Here is a 16110-nt window from a genome sequence, read left to right on the forward strand (position 1 = left end):
TCATCTTTAGTCTGTCATGTTTTCTGTAGGTTGTCTGCCCTATAAATATTGGGGAATATGTAAAGCATGCTTGCCTTCAGCTGTTGAAGGCCTTTCAGCATGCATCCATTTTGTTGAGGGTTCAGATGTATAGTGGTCTTGATTACTTTTTTTTTAACATACATGTAAAAATACACTTAACCAGCAATGAATCTCCAGGCCTGTCACTCGCACCATCTTTGTACCCAAGAAACCAGCACACGCTGGCTGTAACCTAATTAAAACTCATGTTAATGCGCTGACTGACTTCTGCCCTGACCGCATCATACCTTTGTATGTTAGCATCCCCACTGCAGCTCTTTGTACTGTGTAAGGRGCTTGTCTACTCCCAGTGTAGAATAGAGAAGAGCGCTCAGCACCCCATCCTTACTGATGCATTGAGATCAGATCAGGTATCATGAGCTGATCATGATGACATACAGGCAATATGAGTTTTACCTATTTACTTAGTTATAACTGAATACTGTGTAAACAAGAAACAGCTATTCTGAAGCCAACTTTTGTTGTTTCTTTTGATTATGTGATTGAAACCAGATGGACAAGACGTAGAGATCCTCAGAAAAGCAGACCCTTCTAGCTATTTATGGCACATGCTAATATAAATGAAAATGCTTTCAGTGTCTGTTCTTTCCAGGAATCTCAAGGCTGCCTGAAATAGTGCAGAAAGAAATAAGAGAGATTAATAGAATGACAACTTGCTTGCTTGAGTCAATACTCCAAGAAAGACTTTTTTTTTTCCTTTTTTTGGGGGGGGGGTCTTCATGGGCAGGAGGCAGAGAGAATAGAAGTGCACAACTAAAAATTTTGTGTACAATAGTTTTATCCAGAATTACTTGACTTTTTCATTTGTGTCAACTCTAGCTTGTCTGAGCAATCCAACTAGGAAATAGTTGGGTAATATTGTCAGGCAAATTCTGTCTMAACTAGATGCAGTGAAGAGATGCCTCTGAAGAAAATTCAAGTTACTGTAYTTTGGAGTTGAAGAGATCCATTTGKGTTGTATAAATGACCAGGGGCACATGACGTTCAGCAACTTTCATGTGTTAGAAGTTCTAACTCCTTATGTAGCTGATGGGAGATTTGCCTGTAGTTCATAATGATGATAATGTTTCCAAATGAGGAAGACAGTGAACACTCATSTAAGCCTTTTTACACCCAAAATCTACATAGCAATATACGTTTTTTTTTGTGGTTTCTGCTTCCAGAAAACATTTGCTGTGTTTACATGTTTTTGTGCAGTGACTACCTATAGCTGTTGCAGCATGAAACTTAACATAACCCTCAAGCCTGCCTGAGATCCCAAGTGGTCAGGCATTAAATTGTCCCTTCTGTTCTCTGTTGGGCGGCTGCAGGATAYACGTTTACTAGCTAATCTTGTTTGGATACCCCTGTATTACCTTGCAGTTGCAATGGTTTGACTGCAGTGTTGACATACCCTCAGGCATTTATCCAAGCTAGACTTCACAAAGTCTGGATAAAAGTTTCTCTCTGATGAAATCAGCACATTAAAGGTAAAAGAAAAAAAGTTGGCACTTCTGGGTTTGAAGAACTTATCATCTATCTCCTTGACACTGTGCATGTACCGCATTTAAAAGGACTTGGCTCTGTGAGCTAGTGGCAGACTTGCAGGTACACCTCAGTTTTCATTAAAAGCAGCACATTCTTGCTCCAGCAAGGAGACATGGCTGGGATTTAGGTGTGGAAGACCTCATTAGCTTTCTGCTCACTCTACAGAAGCTGTGATATTATTCAACTGCTCACAAAATAAAGAGAAAATATTTTGGGAAAAAAAAATAGTATTTCAGTCCTATCAGGAATTTTAAACTGCCATAGTTAGGTAACTAATGCTAGGTCTTATTCTGCACAGTTGAAATTAGTGAAATTAACTATGTTAATGAATTTAGTGCAAGCAGGAGCTGATCTTATTCAAAGTTTTCATCCCTCCGTGCTGAATTGGCACTTGGCAGAGATGTCTTAAATACAAATGACTGAACCTTCAAAAGTGGAACTTTTTATAAAGGAAACACTAACACAGCCTTAACTATAGCTGCGTAATTTTGCAAAGGGATCTTGGAAAGTGCATTTGTCTAGTTTGATTAGGCTCAGCTGTTATCCTCTATTTAGAAGACGGCAACCCTGGCATACCGGAATGATTAGGCAATGTGGAGTGCCCAACCATTCTGCATGCTGCCACAGCAACAGAGTGCTGCTGGACTTCAAAATTCAGAGCACCATAAAAAGGCAGGGCCTCTCTACTTATAAGGTATGGTGCCAGAGAAGTCTCATTTATACTGCGGTGGGATTTCTGCTTGTTGTGTCACTGCCAGCACTTGTGGCCATCTATTTGCTAAAAACTCCCAAGTAAACTCAGCAACAAATTGCTACTTCTTCCTTCTGTGACTTACTTTACCTCTTCTYGTCTTTATAACCTTGGTGCTTTTGTCAAGCCTTTAGATAAACTGGTGAGTCCTTTGCTACTGCTCCCCAAGTGGCCAACAACTCTGTGGCTGGTTTTGCATTCTGCAAGACATAAGATCCTTAAATTTTCAGTGTTCAGAGGAATCTACGAAAGGGGAGAAAAAGAAGCTGTGAGAAGATGAGGTATTGCACTATTTTAAAGGCAAGGTGACTTCAAGCTTTTCAGGCACTGACTCAGCAAGGGACAAATGCACCTGCTTGATTTCAGTAACAGGAATGGTGGCTTTAGGGACTTAACTTACATGTCTGAGGTTACATTAATGATTAAGTGTTTTCCTAGATCAGTTGTGCTCTGGACACCTATCTGTCATGCATCCTCTACTGAAAGCTGCAGTGCTGATACTTAGGGATGTTCTCCTAGATATATATATGTGCTGGTGTTCACTTATATTTTAGTGATGAAACAGGCTGTAGCRTATTAGAGAATCAGGTACAAGATGCTGCAGTGCAAGCATCCGTGAAGCTCTCTGGACTAGAGTGAGCATTAAAACAATAATGTTAATATTCTTCTAGAAAAAATGYTCACAGAGAAAAAAAATTGCTTTGTGGTGTTTAATTGATTGTGCTTCTTGGTAGGCTAAATCACTTCAGTTAGGAGTCATGAGAGCCAATTACTGCCAGATATTCTTTTGTCCTATGCCTCCAGCAGCATCGCAGTGATACCAGTGCAAGCAGCGAGTTTTGCAGACATTTACTAATAGAAGTAAATAATAGCAAATAGASAATCCAAATGAAAATGAGATGAAAGAATTACCCTGAAGACTATTTCCATCCCCTCTAGAAGTAAATATCAAGAACAGACAGGRTTATAGCTGTCTGTGATTCACCAGCCTAGGAAGCTAATGGCTATTTATCCACTTAGCCACTAGCAGTAACTGTAGGTCTTAGCTGGGCAGCATTCCYATTCTCAAAGCTATTGTGCACATGGATTTCCATGGACTTCCTCTTTTTCTAATTGGAACTTTTTTCCATGAATAATTCTAGGATTTTGTGTGTTCGTCTAGGACTTCYAAGTATCTGGCAGTCCTGGATGCATCCCTTGCAGACTGTAAGTGTTTATTATGACTGTGTCATATCCAAGAAGCATCAAGTGTCYGACACATGCCCTGTATGATGGTCTGCTCCTATGCACCGAATAGCCATCCGGTAGCTGTACATCTTTGGGAGCCATCAGACTTTCTGCATGTTTTATCAACAYATTCAGCAAGTCCACAGGATTCCTGCCCAAGTGGATTTTACAACATGTGCACCGTAGGATGTTTCCTGGAAGCATYGGCTTTCTACATGTCTACTGCGTATTTCTGCCTGGAAAATCTCGGCCAGAAGTATAGCAGCRCTACCATGGTACAAAATATTTTACAATCTCACAGCAAATGCTACATAATTTGCTGTCTGAAAGACAAGGCAGATGAAACAAACAGGAACAGGGAAGGAGAGTAWTGTTATAAAGGTCAGTAGCTGAATTACTGTGTTTTAATTGTTTTACTTTGCTGTGCCTTTCAACATTAAAAGGTCACAGTAGAATTAATTCTTTTGATAGCTTTGATGGAAATCACTTGGTGTTAACTTGTAATCTTTAATCATGTTTGTAATCCTTTTACACTCCAGTTTGTTCCATTTTAATTAATGGAAAAAAATTCATGCATGAGGATTACCAATAGGAAAAGAAAAAGAAAGATGGAACCTTTGAAACAGGCCTAAAGATTCGAAGCTTGTGGCTGGATCTGAACTTTTTAAAAATGAGGTGAGAGCTGTTGGGCTGCTCTGGAAACAACTTACAAAAGGTGTAAAAAAAATGAATCAACTTTCCTTGCCAGTTTTGCAATTCTTCAAATACGTAGTATAGAAAATAAATAGATGAGGCCCCTAACCTAGAGGCCGCTGCTGTTGTGCAATATTCAGCATCCAGGAAGTAGTTAATTTGCAAGGCCGGTTGCTTTTGGAAGTTGCTAGGCAACACTGTCCTGTCCTCAGGATGTGTCATCCAGAGGGTATGCTGAAGACCTGCAAGCACTGTCTTGTGTCGATCTGAGCGACTGCACCGTGACCTGATACTCTTGCTGGGTGACCAGTGTGGGTGGAGCTGTGAAATGCATTAGAACTTTCTTGTGTAGTCGGATTCAGTTCATCACAAAATTAGTGAGCCTTTTCCTAGTAAAGCTCCAAAATTAACTCTAAATAGATGAGCAGAAAAACCATGAAACCATTTTTTATGAAACCAGATTTTGTTTCTTTGCATCTGCAATCTTTTCTACTTCAGCAGCTGCCTTTGTACTTACAGAGAATACCTTCTTCCAAAGTAACATTGGCTGTTTTGTCAAATTAAATCTAAACATTAGACATGACTGATGCATGCATGCAAACAACAGGTACTTTTGTTGTGAAAAACAATTGTTGCTGAATGACTAACAAGTTTTGCAAAGAAAACATAATTATAAAGGATCTTTTCCATCTCCTGCACTAATCGAGGGAACAGAGTTCTGTACTACTTTGCAGACATAATTTGTTATTGAATTATTGTATTAACATTGAGTTACTGTTTTGCCTTTGCCCCACTCAGCAGAAGAGCTTCCAGTCTTTTGAACTAGAAAGTCTTGATTATCCTTTTAATTAAAACTGTGTTCATGCAGGACCTTGAGATTGGTGATATTTTAAGTATATAAATTTTCCCTTGGCTTTTAAATGAGGGACTTGTCAGCCAAAAGTGGATAGAACTAGGAAGAAGCCTTCTTTTTAATACAGATTCATTACTTCTTCTGCAGAAAAGATAGGTTCATAAATTCTGTTTTCATGGTAGGATTGATCAGTAGGTTCTTCAGTCCATTTCTTCTAAGAGTTCAGATCTCAGCAGAAAAGGTCACGCAACAGCTATTAGAATGGGTAAACCGTTGAGATTTTTTTTTTCCTTGCATAAAAATTATTTGACTGTTGACATTTTCTTAGTTGTTGTGGTATCAATTCAGAATAGGATTTTTAAAAGTACAGTTAATTCCTGTAACAAAATGGTGGAGGTCCTTGTCTTTGAACATTAGACTTAAGATGACATTTGAGGTTCTGGGGTTCTGACTGTGGAACAGTTTTTTTTTTGAAGTCAAGTCCTTCCTACCGGAAATAGCGGGAAGACCGTCAGGAGGATTTGTTGGTGTTACCCAGTTATTGCTTTGACTAACTATTGAGTTGGTCGTACAYTTTCAGAGGAATTTCCTTTGAGCACAAAATTGTTTTCCAGTTTCCATCTAGGCTTCTAATTTGGGAATAGTCCATTGCTTATAATCAGGTAACTGGACATTACATACTTTGGGCTTGCAGTGATGAACTTCCCGAAAACTATGCCTTTCTTTCAGAGTTGCAGCACGCTGAGAGAGCTACTGGCACTTATTAATCCATGATCATACTGGTTGAAGAAGTGGGCSAAGCTAACATCTTCCTTAAAAACAGTGAAATGCAAAAAAAATTAACAGACAGTGGAATGAAGTAGATCAAACTAGATTAAAAAATAAATTCAGTTATACAAATTGTTGTGATACAGGAAAGAGATTTTAGAAAGCATTATTGTTGCATTAAGCRTGTCCTCTAAGGATAAGGGTAGAAATGTCTGTCTTGCAAATAGTATAAGACAGATATGATTGTTCCTATCAGCTTGTTCTATTTAGAAAGTTATTTTTTATAATGTTTGAAATATATTGAAAGTAAAAGCCAGGACTGTTTGACTGGAATTGTGCAAATACATCACTCTGGCCTTTATTAATTGTTAAAATACTCAGTAGGAGTTAAGATGAGTGGGGACTTGTTGTATCAGTGAATACTTTTGTCAAATGAAAAAATATCAATTCTATAATTAATCCAGAAGGTTWCCATGTTTGTCTTGGGAGGGAGAATAAATAGCGAGCAAAGAAAGCCATCTCYGTCTGGAAGGGAGGGAATAATGAAGGTTTTCACACAGAAGGAGTACCTTTATTTTCTAATGGAAACTGCTATCAAATTCCGAGCAGAAAGGCAATGTGTGAAGGACCCTTCTCAGACCTTCCCTCGTTCTGTACTAGTTTCTCTGTTAGCAGAAAATTATTTACAAAGCCTAATGGGACTAAGGCAGAGAAACACTGTGCTTTCGGGCAGGTGACAGAGGCGCGCACTGCTTTTCAGAAAATCGAAGGTTTGKTTTTTTTCCCACACTGCCGCGTGGTGTTGCCTGTCACCGCCCCCAGAGCCGCCGCGTTGCGTTTCGGTCGCCCCGTGATGGCACACGTATTGTTTCAGCCACCTGTTGCCCCCTGTCAGAAAACTCTTTGCGTTTGTATGATGCCTGGCACTATCAGCGGCACTGTCGTTTGCWTTTCGATACTAAATAGTAGTTGGTTATGTCTGCTTCGTGGAGCCCTCGTGGCACCCCTCAGGCTGAGCTGCGCYGCGTGAGTGGATGCAAAGCGCTACTAGGACAAACAGATGTTTGGTCRCTGCTCATCTCTCTCATTAGGGCAATTAGGGACCTGTAGAAGATGATCAGTCAGGGGTTTTATCTATCCCGRCGGCAGTGTCTGGTTGCTTGTACGGAGGGACGCTGTTTATAGTCCAGTTGATAATTTCTCTCTTTGCTGCTCTTTGTTATTATTCTCCAAAGTGCCGTTTTGCTTCTGTTAACAAAAACAGAATCCCCCACGCTGCGCTTTGAGCAGCCAGTGTCCACAATAGGGGCAAGCGATCCCGGGTAGGAGTTAAATATAACCGTGTCTAGTGTAAGGAGAAGATTTAATGGGAAATGGTTGGCATTCTTCCTTCCTAAAGGCACGGAGAGAAAGAGAGAGGGAGAGAGACGTACACACACACACACACCCCCCGCATAGACGGGGAGGCAGAGAGGAAAGAGGAAGAGMGCAGGCAAGCCCAGGCGGAGAGGAGAGGAGAGGCGGAGGGAGAGCCCCAGCGCAGACCTGCGTCTCGAGCTCGGGATTTCGCAGAGCGCGGCCAGCATGTTTGCCCTCAGCCCTGCCGCCTGGGGATTTTGCCTTCAGCTTGTCTTCTGCTTTGCTTTATCTCAGACTTCGTACGTTGACAGTGTCTTCTCAGTTTCAGCAGGTAAATCGCTTTAAGTCTTRTTACTTTTCTTCGGTTGGACCTGTCCTCTGCACTCCAATTCCTACGTTTTCCAGTGACAGGAGAAAAAAAATATTTCTATTGCAGATCTTAGCAAAGGATTTTTATATTGCAGACCTGGACTGACACGTGTTAGGAGATTTTTGTTGCATAGTTGTTTTCGCTTTTTGCTTTATTATTTCTGATTTTATACCTCTCCCTTCCTTTCCCTGTTAGAAATAATAGACAACATCCTCAGCTGCGCTGAAATGCTTTTTTTTCCTGTTGGCTTCYGTGGTGCTGTGCTGATTTGTGCCGCTGGAGGATCTGGCCCAATTAGTATATTACTTACATGTCTGCATGGTTCTTTCTATTTTGGATGAGCTTAGGTAGATTACAGTAAAGGAAAGAAAATGAGTCTCAATGTATATCTGCTTCTATAAATAAAGTTCTGACCTCAATGAGTGCTGCYGGACTCCCGGCTGGACGTTAGCAGAATAAACATCATGCGCCCTGGCTATGCCACTAACAAATACTCAGATGACTGACATAGCAAGCAAGAGTCTACTGCATGGAAAATCCCTGCTAGGCTAAGGCAAAATGAATTAATTGACAGCTGAGCCAGGGCACTGGAAATCCCACTTAGTAGATTTTCTRGTTTAATCAGCAAGACTTTCCCCTAACCACGTTCTGTGGGAACGAAGGGGAAAGGTGACCAGAACTCTGACTCTCTTTCATAAACTTCCATCATTTTATGGCAWATTACTCTCTCCCACCTTCTTTCTGCTATTCTTTATCTGTCAGTAGAGACGCTTCTAACTAAAATCCTAGATTCCTTCAGTGGGATGGTTCAAGTGAGATTTATAGGTCTGGGACTGCTATACCTTCCGATCCTTCCTATGTCTGTAATATTGAGAGAGTGACCAAAAGGCTGCAGATTTTAAGACTACATAAAATCAGTCTCACAGATGGATTTAAAGATTCTCTCTCTCTCTCTAATTTCTGTGGTGACCACAGAGCCAGATGGATTTAAGGCACTTAGGAAGGAACTGTAATCAGCAGGCTTGCTTGCATGTGAAGATAGATTTCTCTACCGAATAACAATTGTATGAGTGATTTCTCCTAGGACATTTAAAAAAAAAATTATGTGCATTATAATAGCACAATAATTATCATATAATTATTAAAATTAAATAAATTAAATTTTAATTTAATTTAAAAAATTAAAATAATTATTTAATAATAAATATTAAAATAATTACTATAATAGCCAATTACACCTCTTCATTCCCAATGGTTTGACCAGCCCATTCATTTTAAGATATTCCTTTTCACATAATAAGGCTCTGATGGTCACAAGAGTAACGCAAATATGCTTTGGGGAAAAGCCCTATAGCATTTAATAAGAATGCAACCATTAGAGTTCTGTAGCCATTTTAGGTAGCTTTAAGTTAACATCTAGATAACATCTAGAGAAGCCTAGTGTTTGAAGAAGTACATCATTTGAAAGACAATTTAATCCATTCTTTAGAACCTCTAGAAACAAATACTTTTCTACTAAAGTTCTATAGGATGCTAAAAGCATTTACATTTGTTATCATTTCTGTTCAGTCGGTTATGCTTTTTCCATGAGGTTAATATTAGCTAACGCTGAGATATGGCAGTCATCAAGATGCTATCTGCACTGGCATATTTCAAATTGCCTTGTATTAGCATGTAAGTTATTAGATCTGAAAAATTATTTTGAGAAGCTTTACATTTATTTGAAGCTAATAGATTCTGTTCAGATAAACAACATGTTCACATCTCCATCATTTACAGGGCCTGGGCTTTCTCTTGCAGCGAATTTCTCTTATGGAGCGTACTTGTTTGTCTAGAGAAGCCATTTAAACTGTTCTCTTTAAAAATAACAGTCCAACAATAAGTAAGTCCTTCCTCCTCTGAGGGGAAAATTCCTGCCTCTGCTGAAAACATAGTAGAAGAGGCAAATAGGAAGGAAAACTGCATGGGCYGCTGTTGTTCCCACCGCTGCTTTTGGGCAGGAGGGTATGTTTGTGCCTCAGCTGAGATTCCACTGTGCTAACAAGGAGGTAGGGAAACTACTCGAGGCCCAAACTCTGCCCCACCACGCAAGCTGAGGCAGAGCAGTGGTGGGGCGCTGAGGCAGACCGGCTTGGGCGCCTTGTCGCTACGGGTTTTGCTCTGCATGATGCCCCACACGGCTCTTTTCTGCCTAAGCCCCACAAAACCTGCCCACTGTCCTTTGTAACCAGAAAGCTCTTAGCAGGGCTTTTATTACAAACGTATTGCAGATGTTTGCTTGATGAGATGTGGGAAAATAACATCTAAGGGGTGATTCAGCCATATTGTCACAACTACATTAGGAGTTAGGCTGCATTAGGAGTCTTACTCTGGTGAGCTGTTATGTACCTGTGTGTCAAATACTGCTTGCTAATGGGATCAAGAGATTCTTTATTTTGTATGAAGTCATTTAATAAAATAAAATTCCTCAGTGGTTTAATTGCATTTGCATTTCACAAAATATCTTCTAGGGAAAAAGCAAAGTTCTCTATTTCCTGGTAGAAATCTCACAGTAGGTACAGAGGTACAGAGGCTGAATCAATTCCATTTAAGTTATCAGTTATTTTAATGGTTTCACAAATGTTCTTTTCTGTGGCTGTCAGCTTGGTTTATTATTTACATCTGGCACCAGGACTTAATTACACATTTAAAGAAGAGGTTTTAGCACTACACTTGCAAACTCTAAAACTAATCACATTCAACAGCAAGGATGTTACTAAGCAATGACTTTTATTCCCTACAGTTGTAAAAATACATTTGGCTATTTTCCAGATATGCCTAAAAAATTCTGATCTAAAAGTAGTTTTATTTCTGTCCTCACAGATCTTTCCATAGCAACAGGTCACAAATGAAAATGTTAGCAGGTCACAAGGCAATAACTAGAAAGTAGATATAAACAACCTGCAGAGGAAAAAATATTTCTTGATGATATACAATAGTTGGGGAAGGAATAATGATCAGGATCATTTTCTCTTTCTCTGCCAACTCCATCATTTAGTCCCACCAGCCTCAAGCAACATGGCATCACTATTCCTGGAAGTTTTTAAAATGTGGGGTCAGCATCAAACTGTCAGTTTTCCTGGTGCTGAAACATCATTTCTGGAGGAAATGTTTCAGGGAATGATATTACAACACATTCAAGCATGTGACCACGGTCCTGCATGGCAGCAGGGACCTCCGAGGGGTGTAACTCAAGCCTCCTGGAGACAGCAGGTTTGTTTTCAGGGCAACCTGTCATATCCCGTCCTGAAGATATCATATTTATAATGCCCTTTATTATTACTTTTCAGAGCTCTGCTATACTAAGGTTTCTGCACGGTCCACTTGAGCATGAGATCTGAGTGCCTTCACTACTGTAATTACCTACTGAAAAAATAGGCATGAATTTTATACTCATTTTTAGTAGGGTTAAGTGGACCAAACTGCATCTGGTAAGAATGAGATTGAAACAAGCCTTCTGCTAAATTCAGATTGCAGAAAGACTCTCTACCTTTCCCTCCTTCTACTGACATAGACTGAATTTTTATGAGGCTTTACAGGGAAATGGGAAAGAACTTAAAACACCAGCAGCAGCTGGAGAAGAAAAATAGTATCTTAATGCTTATTCAGACTCAAACTTCCTTTTATCTGTTGCATAAAAGAATCACTTGATTGAACTTTTTCCTGCAATCAATATTGATACGCAGCCCCATGGAATGAATACAGTTGACTAAACTAAGTTAAGGGAATGAAATGGGACTGTAACTTCTGAACATTACTGGCAGTATTGCTAACATTATTTTTCTCCATTGCCTATTTTACTCATTTTTTAAAGAAAACAAGCACCATGTTTCACTGGGTACCTGGCACAGCCTCTCCAAATCTGGAAGGTGCAGTGTTCTCCTATGACCAGATCTCATATGAGATAACTGTAAAAAACAGCTCAGCTTTCTTGTGGTCTAATTGTTGTTGAAGCAGTAAGACCCATACCACAAATACAGGCGCGGTGACAGGGCATCTGAATTGTGCAGACAGGCAGCCAGCTTCGATGGGAAGCGGGCGGCAGGGCACTTAACTGCTGCCTGGTGGCTTGGTCACCCCTCAGCAGAGGGGGAGACTGGGTTAGATGGGTGCTGGCAACCTGCAGCCGCAGTGCCTGGGGTCTGCCTGTGGCACCCAGGTCGTGTGCCTGAAGCTGTCCAAGTGCAGCGTGTCGCTCCCAGTCCCGTGCACCCAGAAAGAACTTTTAGGCATGCTGAAAAATTTTAAGATTGTGAGCAAATGAACTATGTCTTGCAGTTTGATTCCATAGCACTGTAAGAATCAGGGTCCTGGTCCTACAAAGAAAYTGTACATTTTTTGCAAAAGGCATATCTGACTCCATCAGCAGTTTCTTCCTCTAATGAAACAACCTGTAAGAATGCTATATATTGTCAGAAAGGATAGCRGAGATGTCAGGTGCATACTTCTAGTTTCTAGGGAGAGTGATTGTAAACATTTATTTTTGTAAAATCACAAAGRAAAACAATGATAAGGGGAATAAGGAACAAGGAATAAGAAACAGGAATTAGAAACATAAACAGGAATTTAAAATTTAAAAGACCAGAAACAAAATTTGGAAGATTCTCAAAGACACAGCTAAAGGCTACTGGGAAAAGCCTGAAGGGTGACTAGCAAATAGAGGTGAATCTTTTGGGAAGCAAAAAGTTTAATCCAGATAAGGAAGCTTAGCTCTGTCCTGGAAAGTCAACATGGTCCCAGAAGGGTATCTAAGACCATGGATTAGAAGGTTTGTCATGGAACAGGCCCAAGCAGGAAACCTTGATCAGACTAACAATTCGTGATGGAAAYGGAGCAGTGGCAAAGACTACAGCTTCATTATGAGAAGGAAATCAAAGTATCACTGACCACTTTCCTGCATAGGGAACTGGCTGGACAGAGGGTTTTGGACTGGACTTGACATTTAAAAGTTTTGTGTCTTGTGGCTCACAAGCCCAGAAGGAATGCAACAGATTCTATTAATGCAAAATCTCTTTAGCTTGAGAGAATAAAAATTTCATTGGAAAGGATAATTTGGCTATTTACACCTTACAGGCCAAGTGAATARCTGGAACGCTAAACCAAAAAGAGGGCCGTCTAGTAGTTACCTTGAATGGCCTGATTGTAAGACGATAAAGACGGCAACTTTTGAACAGCCTTTGAAGAAAAGCTTGGACTGGTAGCAAAAAAAATAGTCTAGTAAGTTGTGTTTAGTATTGCATTTCAGGAAGTGGATCTTTAAAACAAAGAAGGTTGCGTGAAAGAAACATCCAATTTGAGTTTATCCTTAATTTCTCCCCCAATAAATACAGCCTGCAGTAATCCCAGGTTAGTTTACCTGCTCAGTTGAGTGTGATAGTACTCAGGAGTGAATTTGCTTTGGGATCCATAGACCCTCTCCCCCCTCCTTGTGACTTGTGGTGCAAGGCATGTGCTGAGACCCATGAGAGCAGAGCAGCCAGGCCACGTGCAGCCCGTCCGCTGGCACCCTGCTTGCGCCCGGCTTGCTGCCGAGCGGGGCAGCCCAAGGGAAAACATGGCCCAAGCTGCAATAGGGAAGGAGGTCCTGTGAAATTTGCGGTAGATCAGTGAATAAACATCCATTTATATTGCAGGGTGAGGGACATGGAGAGGACACCAGAGCCCCTTGAGGAGGCTGTGGCCCTTGCAGTGGTGAATGGGAAGAGGAAGCAGCTGCTTGTGAGGGAGCTGGATGCYCCCGTATAAGTTTGGTTCTGTCTAACACACAAGAGGGCAAAGGACTTCTGACCTGCTTGTGTTACTGAACAGCAAGACACTCAGTTTGTCAAAAGAAGTTAATTGACTCTAACGCAAACGAAGGGAAAGTGTTCAGTGGGATGAGCTGGTTAGGGTGAATACCATGAATGCGAGTCTTTCACTCACTTGAGGAAATGCAGACAACTAGGTCAAAGGACCAGGTATTCCCTGCATTTGGTTTAATATGAAGGATCCAGCACCAGTTACCTGGTTGGCTTCATGTGAAGAGTTGATGAGGACAGAGGGATCCTGAAATGTAGAAGCCAGGTTTGGTTGCTGGTCCCTGAAGTACAGGAAGCTTGCATTAAACCACTGGTCAGGTCAGATTGCTTTCTGGAAAAATATTTATGTAGTAAGTGGCAAGGCAGGTGTCTAACTTCAGTCTGTGGAAGTCTTTCAATTTCTAACAACAATCCAAAACACCCTAAATTAGCTTAATCCCAAAGTACTTGCAGGCAGTAGTGGACTTTAGGCCTCTGCCCCTATTACAGGCAGTTTATCTGAGGATTTGTCAATTTATTACCATTTAATAGTAAAGGAACTGCCTGTGACTTAGCATTTTAGGCTCCCTGTTTTTCAAAGCCCATTTCATGTTGGACAGTGGGTGGTCTGTGCTGGCAGAGGAGCACGAAGAGAGCGATAGCAGGAATTGCAGCAGGAGATAAATTATTGTGTTACTGAAAATAAACTATATTAGTCCTGATTAAATCTACAGAAAAAATGTTATCAGTGCTTTTGCAGGAGGAAGTTTGAGATCAGGATGGGCCATGCAGCCTTTAACGCTTAATGCTAGAGTAGAGTGTGGTTGCAAAATCAGTTGGCAAATTCAACTGTAMTGCAACACAGGATTCATTCAGCATATGTCTAGGAGAGCTGGCTGGGCACGCAGGGAAAGCTTGAAAATCACAGAATCACAGAATGGTCGAGGTTGGAAGGGACCCCTGGAAATTAAAGATTAAAATGATGCGTGGACTGTAAGGAAAAACAGTAAAACATGAATATACCAAAATGTAGTAAAAGTTTATTCCAATGTCAYAGCCTGCCTTGAAAATTGACAGACACATTCCTGGTGAACATCTGATGAATGACTTGTACATTTTCATTCAGTAAAATACAGGCAGGATACAGGAGGGCTTCTACCTCCTCAGCACAGATGTCATCACATGAACTATAGCACTTGATATATTTACTTTATTTTTTAATATAAAAAATACAGGCAGAAGATAGATAGAGTCATATCATGTGCTTTTTCACTACCGTACATAAGGATCCCTCAGTGGCTATGAAGGGTGTGTTTGTGAGGAGCGTGTTGTTCCACCTACTTGGGCCTCTGAATCCCGGGTAAGGACAGGCAAGCTTTGCTGATAGTGGATTAGTACTTACATGAGGTGAAACTGAAGTACTGCCAGAAATTCTTGTGGATTTTTTGTAYCCCTTTTTTCCATCTGTGAGAGCTACCTGCAGATCAAGAAACTCTGAATTCAGAATGTTTTTAACACCACATACTGTTGAGATAAGAAAATAATTAGCTAATTTACCCTCTACCTTTGTAAAAAGTACCAAGGAGTATAGAAACAGCAAACCCAGGTCCTCTGGATGCTTCACAAAAYATCAGTCAGAGAATATAAAATGTGCCTTAATGCTGCCTCAGACTAAGTAAGAACACCAAGAGGACCTACAAAATTTGGACTGTGGTGTAACCTTGAGGCCAGATTTGAAAGGACTCTCGTATTTTCCCCAGGGAAAATTGTATACTCTCAGATAAAATGAAAAGCTTRTATGTTGTGTGGCACATAGGGAGTGTTGAAAGGTTCTCAGTTGGTTTCACAGTCTTAGGAGTATGACACTTACTTACACATGAAGGAAGGAAATTTATAGTATACTGCTTTGGATGAAAGGTGTGTTGAATGTGTCATAGATCAGTCCTAAGATTAAATGCAAAAAATAGTGTGGGAGGCTTACAGACCTATTTCATGTTGCAGCTTTGTAGGTAGGAGAGAGCTGGGAAAGAACTTCTAGGAGGACTTGTATGAGGGAAAGATCAGAAATAGAAGGGAAAGACAAACTCAGCAGGAATTAACAGAAGCAAATTTAAATGTTTCGTTTCTTCCTCTCTGTGCTCTAAGGAATCATCTCTTTAATGGAAAGGAAATTGGGGAAATGCTTTCTGAATGCATGGGATAGTAATTGTGAAAAGGGATTTGGGATGAGAAGATGGAGAGAGAAAGACTGTAGCAGAGAGCTTGAACTCTGAGGGAAAAGAAAAAAACAGCTGTTAACCATTTTTTTCCAGGAAGTGTGTATGCATAAATAAGTGTCCCTGAAAATCCACACAAATATAGAGAGAAGCTTTGTCTGTAGAAGCCAGGGCTATAATTTCTGTTTTCTTCTCCCTGGGGAAAGGAATCACTGGATTTTTTCAGCTTCTTGGAGTGACAAAAGTACAAGTTTTTACAGTATCATATCAGTACAGGGTTATTTTGTGTGAAAGGCAGGAAAATAAAGTCAACTGGATTGTGAATCTATTGAAAGAAGGGAAATATGAGGAATTAATTTCRTCCATGGTGTCAGGGTTTCAAGGTGGAATTCAGGCACATTTCTCTGAAGTCCCTCTGAGTGCACAGCAATACCCACGTTACCTGTAAC

The 16110-nt window shown here is 40.5% G+C and overlaps 1 protein-coding gene across 2 annotated transcripts in view; it reads left to right on the plus strand.

Moving 5' to 3' along the window:
- The first annotated feature begins 7266 nt into the window (after positions 1-7266).
- The window catches only part of COLQ (collagen like tail subunit of asymmetric acetylcholinesterase), a 46817-nt gene continuing 37973 nt past the window's right edge, over positions 7267-16110 (plus strand). The window contains exons 1-2 of one of the 2 annotated variants that reach the window (XM_085307526.1): positions 7267-7439; positions 7475-7590. In XM_085307526.1, coding sequence (XP_085163652.1) covers positions 7267-7439; positions 7475-7590 — 289 coding nt within the window. Of the gene's footprint in view, positions 7591-16110 lie in introns of both variants that reach the window. The other variant, XM_085307525.1, reaches the window with a different exon arrangement.

This window comes from Rhea americana, unplaced genomic scaffold (genome assembly GCF_003343005.1).
Source record: "Rhea americana isolate MKP2758 unplaced genomic scaffold, rheAme1 scaffold_26, whole genome shotgun sequence".
NCBI classification, from domain to species: domain Eukaryota; kingdom Metazoa; phylum Chordata; class Aves; order Rheiformes; family Rheidae; genus Rhea; species Rhea americana.